This window comes from Pinus tabuliformis, chromosome 9 (genome assembly GCF_031772625.1).
Source record: "Pinus tabuliformis cultivar Carrire ecotype Pingquan chromosome 9, CPIR1, whole genome shotgun sequence".
In the NCBI taxonomy this organism is placed as follows: domain Eukaryota; kingdom Viridiplantae; phylum Streptophyta; class Pinopsida; order Pinales; family Pinaceae; genus Pinus; species Pinus tabuliformis.
Genome location: NC_142307.1, coordinates 1,781,666,703 through 1,781,677,227, shown reverse-complemented (window position 1 = coordinate 1,781,677,227; position 10,525 = coordinate 1,781,666,703). Strand labels below are relative to the sequence as shown.

Sequence of the window (10,525 nt, the reverse complement as noted above, 5' to 3'; positions counted from 1 at the left end):
CTCAAAACAATTCGTCTGTTATTCTTTCAGGTTGGTCTTTATTATTTACATGAGCCAGAGACTATTTACTTCATCTCCCAATTATTGTTCATATTTCTTATTATTTATTTACATTAATTACATTTACCCAATCCTGATGATTAGGTATCAACATTTATAATAAAATAAAAATAAAGAACCAGCGTTAAAAGAAAAACTTATTTTTTATTTTATATATATAAACACTAACAAAATTGAGGCTTCACACTATTAAATTAAAACAAACTTTAACTTTCATATAATTAATATGATGGCATAATTAATACGTCTTATATCATGAAAATTAAAATAATTTAAATTATATTAAGCTATGCCTTTTAAGTCGACGATTGATTATTGTATACGTTATTGAGTGGATTTATTCTTCTATATCATAAATGAACTCACAAAAGAATCATAGTTTCCTAAAGAGAACCATAGTTCATTTAAATATATTATTCTAACTTTTAATATTGTTTTTTTTTCAAACTCGCCTTTATGCCAGAGGCCATTATATAATTAAGCTTGAGATTTTAATGTTTGGCCAGTATATATTTGATCTTGAGATTTTAATGTTTTTCGCTGTCTTCGATCTATCTTGTCACTGGACAGAAATCATAGATTCCGAACTCCTTAACAAAAAGAAGTACGACCCTACGACTATCTGGAATTTCTCAACCAATCTTGTTTTGAAACGTCGATGGAACTTCTCAACCAATCTTGTTTTGAAACGTCAATGGAACTTCTCAACCAATCTTGTTCTAAACGATCAATGGCACCTGCTGTCATCTACAGAGATTTTGTAATCTCACGCAAAATAAAAAGTGGGATGATCCTGGACCTTCTTTGCCATTCATGTTCCAAAAAATCAACAACAAAATTTGTTTTTTAAAACAAAACATGTTTCTTTTGCCATAGTTTTTTAAATTACTTTCATGCTTTTTAAAAGTAGCTTTTCTGCGTGACACATAACTCAATCACAAAGTTTTTCGCGTGACATTTGTGCTAACCTCAGTCACAATCATGGATTAACGTTGATGCTTTTTCAAACTTTTTTGCTAACTTCTGCAAATTAAACATGTCGGGGCTAAACCCTAACCCTAATGGCATGACATCCCAGGAAGTCCGTAGACAATCTAAATCTCCTATAAAACCCTGTTGATCTCCTGTATTACAATCAAGGTCTCTGGATAGTTGCTTAGAACAGAATTACATTGATCGGATCAATCAATTGATTTGCAAGAGCCTGCTGCTAGTGATAGAAGTATATTCTCACCATGGCACTGCAGTCGACTGGCTTTAAAAAAGGTGAGCAAATCCGCCATTTTACTCATCCACAGCACGCCCTAACCCTAGTACCCCTGACACATCCATTCACCTGCCATGGATGCAAGGAACAGGGAAGCGGGGTCAGATACAGATGCAATGAATGCAACGTCAGCATCCATGAATTCTGTGCCAACGCTCCTCCTTCCATCTCCCATCCATACCACACCCAACATTCCCTCATCTTCTACAACAAGCTAGGAACAGGATTCGTCAAGTCTAAGTGCGATGTCTGCAGCCATTCCTTCAAGGGATTCGCCTACCGCTGCAATAAATGTAACTTCAATATTCATCCCTGCTGTGCTGAGCTTCCGAGAGAACTCAGTTTCTATGGCCATCCCCAGCACGCCCTGAAGCTTTTCTCTGGGTCTCCCTTCGCTAAGGGTTCGTCCTACACATGCGGAGGGTGTGGTAGAAAGGGCTCGTCTTGGGTCTACTACTGTGCTAAATGCGGTTATTTTCTCGACAAAGCCTGCGCCCAAACGGCCATCAACGGCCTCCAAACTCAGGGCATCGCTGGTCGGGCAAGACAGAGCAAGTTCAGAACGGCGGCGCGCCTTGCAACGGAAGCCGGTCAGTTCTTTGTGGGCAGTCTCGTTGAAAGCCTCGGAGAAGCGGTCGCAGGTGTTATACTTGACAGCGCTACCAGAGACTTCAATCCTCATGCTGGTCACGACAGCCATACTGATCATTAAAAGCCAACCATACATTTGAATGCTAATTATGCCCACATATAGGATCTATTTTATAGATTTTACTCCCATGTCGGAGTTTTGTATGTTTTCGCTTCCTTCTTACTGCCTGTAATTAGATTATAGGTATTCGTTTCAGCTTTCCTAGGCCTGGCCTGAGATTGAGAATATAGTCTCTGTAATTCTCTACTGTGTAATCCATATCACTTTTATTAACTGAGTATGAATGATATGCAAAATATTGCCATGTGTATGATTGATATGCAAGTGACCCCGCTCCTAGAATTCAGTGTTACTAATTATGCTTAATAATCAAAGTTTTCTGGAATCACAATTAAGTTTTTTTTAATCACCAATTTTGGCCTTTGAAGTTTTCGTGTTTGAAATCGATTGGCAAGCAATTTCACAAATGTCAATGTTAACAATTATGTTTCTTGAATTTTTTGCTGGATACTTTTCACTTGAATAAATTTAAGTATGTATTAGTTAAAATTAAATAAATTTAAGTATGTATGGGTTAAAATTATAATTTAAGTATGTATTAGTTAAAATTAAATAAATTTAAGTATGTATGGGTTAAAATTATAGATTTGAGTGGTTGATTTTTTTAAATGGTAAATTTATACATTGGAAAAAGTTAATAAAAAAAAATTTATAATTTAATAAAAAATTATTTAGCAAAAATTTGAAAATATAAATAAATAAATAAAATTAAAAATTATTTAGACTAAATAGTTTACATGTTTTGACAACATGGTTTTTGCTTTATAGTTTTCTATTATCAAATCTATATCATCTCTCTTATTGGATTTGGCCTTTTTTATCGATACCTGTCAGTGTAATAGAAATATATCTTATGTACTAAAAAATAATCAATAATGAATTTTTAAAGCATCGAATCCATTTATGTATTCAAAAACCCAGTTTAAATAACAAGAAGAAAACATAATTGGGCCAAAAATTATTTTGCCAAATTATGAGAAAAAGTTGAAATTTAAAATAGTTAGATTAAGTAGTTTAAACGTTTTAACAACATGGTTCTCTACTATCTAATATATATCATCTCACTCTTTTTGGCTTTGACCATTTTTTAGGCACCTATTACTTTTTTTGAAATCTTTCATGAATTTGTAAATTTTATAGATTTGAGTTATACAACCTGCCTAATATATTATAATATTTTCAAAGCTATTTTAAAAAAGTATATTTATTTATTTATTATATTAAAAATATAATTTAACAAAAAATTAAATTTTCTTTACAAATCTCTTTAATAATATAATATAAAACCTTTAAACAATATTTTTTTTATTTATAAAATCATATACAATTTTTTATTTATATAAATCATATACAATTATTACCAAATATGAATAATATGCTAGTACTTCCATTCTTATAATTCAATAGTACTAATTATTATTAATTAATTAAAGTTATTTGTAATCATCCTCATGATAATTTTGACAGTTTCAAATTCGAATTTCGAACTTTGAATTATAAATATATGTTTGACATTATAATTTTTTGTATTAAATTTATATTTTTAAATATTTAGTGATAAAATTTAATTTAAAAATATTTATTACAATAAAATTATTATTAATTTTAATTAAATTTTAAATAAAAAAAAATCCAAATGTTTCTAAACCATATATCATATTTTTAAAATCTAAATATCTAACTGCTTTTCAATATTTTGTCACTTGCTTGTAAAAGTCTCCCGACTTACAACAGAATATTATAAAGCTTTGCCGAATTGAAATTTGTTATGAGATGCCAGTTGACATCGTGATGAGAGAAATTATTTTTAATGATGTGATATTCACACTTAAATGGATTAAAAGAAAATTAAAAAGAAATTTAGAGACGTAATAGAATTCCAAAGGTTTTGTTAATTTTAGGCTTGATTTGATTTTGAGGTGAAGTTTCCATAGTGATGTAAGGATTCATTTTCACTTTGAAATTAAATGTATTATTAAAAGAAATAAAAGTAATTAAGTTTATTAGTGTTTGTTTTGAAATAAAGTTTTACAAATTTAATTTAATTATTTAATTAAAAAGGTGGAAAGTAAAATTTAATTTTATGGAATATTCACAAATATTTTTAATAATTGTTATTAATAGAGAATTGAATTTTTTTTTGTTTTTCAATATGGAATCGAATCTAATTTTGTTATATATATAATTCATATATTAATTATTGTAATAATTAATAATAATAATAAAATTATAATTTAGTTAATTTTATGATTTTTATATGAGATAATTGTTTTGTGTTTATCATCAATTAACACTTATTAATATTTACCAATTATTTAATTTTTATAACTATACTAATATTTAATATATTTAAAAAAAAAAAAATTATAATATTTAAAATAAATTATTAAATATTATTTTGATAGAGTATTTTTTAAAATTTTAAAATCTTCTATTATTTATGTCATATTTTGTCACTCTTTCGACTTAATATTTTGTTGTGTTTTAGTGTGTACATAGTCACATTTATGGTTTTACTTACATTATAGAGTAAGATAATATTGACCTTATATTATATAGGGGGAGAGAATATTATTTTGATAGAGTATTTTTTTAATTTTAAAATATTTTATTATTTTCTCATTCTTTCAACTTTATAATTTGTTGTGTTTTAGTGTGTATATAGTCACACTTATGGTGTTACTCACATTATAGAGTATAATGATATTTAGAGAGCAATTTATAAATATTTTTTTTCATATATATATATATATATATATATATATATATATATACTATTAAAGGAATTAGCAATTTGGTCAGGTTTGTACTTGTATGACATGGGGTTAGGCTTGTACTCGCATAATATTGGTCAATTTCATCTACCACCACTATAATTCTTAAGTGAACACCACTATAACGCCTATGTGAACAAAGAGAGAGAGAGAGAGAGAAACTCACATTATATTGAGAGAGATAGAGAGAGTTTATTATATTTTTATTGTAATTTTTTTTCATAAATACTATATTTTTTATTTTTTTTATTATTAGAAAAATCCGCAATTGGGTCAGGTTTGTACTTGCATGACATGGGGTGAGGCTTGTACTTGCATGCCATTGGTCAATTTCATCTACCACCACTATAACCCCTAGGTGAACCACACATGCCCCTAGATCATGGGTAAATTAGGGGGATTTAAATCAGGGTGAGGCTTGTACTTGCATGCCATTGGTCAATTTCATCTACCACCACTATAACCCCTAGGTGAACCACACATGCCCCTAGATCATGGGTAAATTAGGGGGATTTAAATCTTGGATCTCATACTTTACATAATACTTCATATCACAGTGATTTTCAATTGAGTTGCCCCCTTGGGCATTTTACAAAAAAGGACATGGGGTGGGCTTTGATCCATTTATTTGTGCATGGGCCACAAGACTATTTTTAATATAGTATCTTTGGGTGCTACTATATGTTCGACCACTACTTCAATGTGCTCCATAGCTTAAAAGTTAAACACTCACAAAAATTGAACCTTGCCCAATGATGAAAAACTCCTCATTCTCCACCATTAAATGTAACCCTTTTAAAATGTAACAATTTTAAAATTTTTATATTTATTTAATTACATATTTTAAAATAATAATAATAATAATAAGTTATATACCTATAGCCTACATATTACCATCCTACATTGTTGGAGTAATGATTTACCTCTTCCATTCTCACATGGTTGGATGGAGGATGTTACATAAACATGTGGTTGAAGGTTTTCTAGAACTAATGTTGGGAGTTCTTTTGGTCCCAACATCTATATTTGCATTTTAGTACTTTTCACATGAAAATAGTATTTTACATCTACGAATATTGAAGGTTTGACTATGTTATTCTATTGTGCTCATCTTTTGGTTAAATTTTTCGGTTTAAGGTTGTAACTATGGGTTTATGTTATTATTCGTTGGAGAACTTCTTGTGGGGGTTTTCCTTCTGCTATTGAGGATGATTTTAGTGATGGTATGGAGAATTATATATTGTGTGGGACGAGGATATGAACTAAACTTTGTTAAAGGCCCACCTTCTATACATTCTATTATTTCCTTTAGTTGCTTCCATAGTCTCCGTAATTGGATTTTCCATCATTTGTACATTGATATTTGATAATATCTCATATCCCTAATTTGCTTAGATTATTCATTGTTCTATTGTTAATTAGAAGTATCTATTGGTAATTAGCCTAATTATGGTTGTGCTTATTTTATCTTTCTACTTTTTAATTTGTGTAAGAAAATTTTGATTATAACTTTTTTGGGAAAAAATCTTCACCGTTTTCTAACTTGTCAAATTTACTTGAAGTATCCAATTATTTGACTTCTCATTCTTTAACCTTTTGTTTTTTCAAAGCAATCTCTAATTAAGCTCCTTTAAGGAAGAATTTTGTTGGTCCTCCCTTAATTATTTCTTCTCTAAATATAAAGATATTCTTATAGTCTACTTTTAATTGCACTGCATTTCATTGTATGAATTATTGATTTGTGTAAATAGTTTTTTATTATTCTCTTTTCAGTGAGAAATTTCTTCTTCATTATTAAAATATTTGTGTTCATCCCACTAATTTTATATGAACTTCTTGATATTCTAAAAATTCACTTCTTATACATTATTTATGTTTTCCAACGAAGATTCCACTAAATTTAATCTCATTATAATATCTTACAATGTTATTTTCTTCCTATAAGAAAATGAAGAAAACGAAGATTCCACTTTTAATTGACCATAATCACGACATGATTTAGAGTTTAAACCACGCGACATTAACTTCCCTGTGATGGTTGTAGCTACAGGTATCAACAATGATACCTGAGATAGATCCCACGCAACCTAACTTTCCCGGGATGGTCGTAGCTACACCTTACTTTAACTTCCCCGTGATGGTCGTAGCTACACGTATCAACAATGATACGGGTAGATGGTGATAGCTACAGGCATCAACAATGATACCTGAGATAGATCCCACGCAACCTAACTTTCCCGGGATGGCCGTAGCTACACCTTACTTTAGCTCCCCCTTGATGGCCGTATCTACTGGTATATTTTTACGTTGAATGTAGATTTAGAAAATACTTAGAATTTGATGGTTAATTAGAAATAAATTATTTAATTCTTTCTATCCTAAAATATTTCCAAAATCTACCACCAACATAAGTTCAACAACTACATGTATAATAACTAGCAATTGTCTCAAAAGGTACAAAGAGAGGCCGATAGACTTATGAAATTGGAATTGTTGAATTTCTATAAAAGATTTAAAAATATAGGTATCTTTCTAAAAAAAATTAAAAATAGAAAATAATGAATATTGAAAACCACATATTTAAAATCTCAATTGTATTGTCAATTTGGGTAATGGTTAACTTTTATACAAACATATGCTTCCACAATTGTAACTCTTCTCCAACATTGATAAACCACTGCCATTGTACATAATTAAATTAAATGTAAACTTTATAAACTACATACATGTTGTGAGTAGGTAATCTTAAAAGTCATCTGTAAAGAGAGCCTATAACGTGTGTAAAGAGAGCTGTTAGCTGTTAAATTTAAGCTTTTTAGTGTATTAAATTTAAGTTAAATTTAGTTAGTCACAAAATTCTAAGAAATATTTAGTCATCCATAAAAAAAAAAACATGGGAATTTATTTAATCTATAAATAATTATAGAAAATATGTTAAAATTAAGTTCTAAATGATAAAAACTAAAGAACTAAAAACTTATTATCTTAAAGATACTTTGCTCTTTTAAATAAAAATACATTTATATTAAAAATAATTTGCTCTTTGAAATAAAAATACATTGTATTCAACAAATACAAAAGAAAAATATATTTATTTTATTATTACTTTGCTCTTTTAAATAAAAATACATTTATATTAAAAATAATTTGCTCTTTTAAATAAAAATACATTGTATTCAACAAATACAAAATATATATATATATATATATATATATATATATATATATATATATATATATATATATATTTTATTATTACTTTAATACACATACAAAGAAAAACCAATAAATGATATAGGCTAGACAGAACCCAGTGAATGCACCATGCAATCACAAGAAAAACAAAAACTTGAGAATATATCTAATTTTATAAGTTATGACACCATTAAAAAAAAATAGAATACCACTTAATGAGGGAAATTTAATTGCTTATAATTATGAATATCCCAGAAAAGATTTCAAGATTGACCCATCTAACATCATAATCTAACAAATTGATTTCACAATTGTACATCATCATTTATCCACGTTGCTCTCATGATATACATTGTACAGAAACCCAAGATTCCAAAAGACAATGATAAACTATTGATTAAGTTCCCAAGACTTTGTCTGGACACCCAAGTTGCTATTGCAGCCTCTGCGGTAGAAGTTGATTCTCCTCGGTTTGTAGTAAAGCTTGTTTCCTCAACCTTGCATTTTCTTCCACAATGGACTGATTCCGTTGAAAAAACTGTAAATTTAACCTCTCAATGCGAGAAGCCTCTTTTTCTATCTTCCTCTTGGACATGTGAATATTAAATTCAGAAGTTAAAATTTTCAGTGGTTTCAGTGCTTTTTATTATAATTGTGATCTTTATTCATTATCCAAATTCAAAAAATTGCAATGTTTACTTTATAACAGCTGACTTATAAAGCGTTCAAATTTTTTTTGTCCAATTTGTTTAAGCTATTTGCAGATAAAAATGATAAAAATAACCCAATATAAATGTACAACAACATAAAATTACGTTTGAAGTCAAAGATTGTAAAGTCATGGACATTTGGAAGGTATAAATGTTTCATGCCATTTGGAACAAGGCCATGCACATAATAAACAATAAATTAATTTATATTTTAAATTCTAGAAAAAAATTATAATAAAAATATAATGATTTGAACGATCAAAGGAGATTATGACTAAGTATAATTTGACAACATATATTAAAGAAACAACTGCATCTGTATCAAGAAATAAAACCCTAATTACATCTAACAACATCGACACGGTCGCTAATTTTCAGACATATTATCCACTCTCCACAAGATGAAAGAATTCAAATGAATAGACTACAGCGGAAACAAAGCAGTTCTGCATCTAACTACCTAATCAGATATCACTACAAAAGCATTAAGAGGACAGAAGTCCGGCTAAAATCGCTGCCAAAATGAACCCAACGTAATTAAAAATAGCGCCCACAGATCGTTCGTTGGGAGAGGAACTCGTTTCGGTGTGGCCGTACTATTTGTACCATTGGAGTTTGTTGGAGGAACGCCCTTTGGCGGAGGAGACGCAGAGCCTGGTGCTGTTACAGGGGCAGCAACGGGAATATCAATCGCTACCGGAAAACCAAAAAATTAAACCAGAAATAAGCAACTTACCGTCCGGAATATCAGAAAAAAACACCCGCAGAAACAGAGTTAGTAGAAATCTCTTACCGTTGCATTCACTGAGAGGCGGAGTGGTGACTTTGCATGAGCTTGACATGGCCAGGGCTCGCTTCTGGTCGATCGGCTGACCTAATGGATTGTTACTGGTAAAAAGCTCACAGAGACACACAATGTCTCTCCACTTTCTGGATGTTCACACGAACAGGCTTGGAGGCCTTCCAGAAGATCTTGAAAACTTGATGAACCTCGAGTACCTAGATCTCAGCAGCAATTTTAACTATATGGTGTCTCTCCCGGAATCGATCGGGGGTCTCACGTCTCTCATCGAGTTAAATATCAGTTACAATCAAATCACTACATTGCCTGCGTCTATTGGGCACTTGGAAAAGTTGCATTTTCTTAAGGTGGAAGGGAATCCTCCGGTTGTGCCCCCTTCCCAAGTGGTAGATCGGGGTCTGGACGCTATTAAAGAGTACATTTGGCAGACGAAAGAAAAGAAGGCACCACTGTAAAAGAAAAAAGAGATATTACAAATAAAGTTATGACAGCAAACGAAGAAAAATCCATTTTCAATCTAATATAATAATAACTTCTTTGGTTTTTCTCTAACAGATAAATGAATGGTTATGCACATGACTTGAGGCTTTTTATAGTGACATGTATTGCCAATGTGATGCCTTGATCTCCATGTCGAGAAATATCTTACGCGATGTGCTGTAAAAGCTGTTTCCAATTAGAGTGAGTGAGTGAAGTGTAGATATTTTTAATATGGGAATTCTTTGCTGGTAGAGAATGCAAGGAATGTTTCCAATTTTATTGTTACAGGTACACAAAGTTCTAAGATCAGATATTTCTTATAGGAATGTTTCCAACTTTATTGTTGCATGTATGCAAATTGCAAAACCAATTAATATTTGGAAAAAGCAGTGACACTTCAAATCAATGATTGAAAGTGTCTCACCTGATCTAACAGAGGAGAATAAAAGTGTTAACAATTGTTGATGCATAGGAAAGGCCTATCGGCCTAACAAGTGGTAGATCGGGGTCTAGACGCTATTAAAG

At 30.3% G+C, this 10,525-nt stretch overlaps 1 protein-coding gene across 1 annotated transcript; it reads left to right on the top strand.

Moving 5' to 3' along the window:
* Positions 1-1,183: 1,183 nt before the first annotated feature.
* Positions 1,184-2,320, top strand: LOC149155900 (protein VACUOLELESS GAMETOPHYTES-like). The gene has a single exon (XM_089441566.1). It carries the CDS (start codon positions 1,296-1,298, stop codon positions 2,037-2,039), a length of 744 nt encoding a protein of 247 aa, XP_089297692.1. The 5' UTR covers positions 1,184-1,295; the 3' UTR covers positions 2,040-2,320.
* The last annotated feature ends 8,205 nt before the right edge of the window (positions 2,321-10,525 follow it).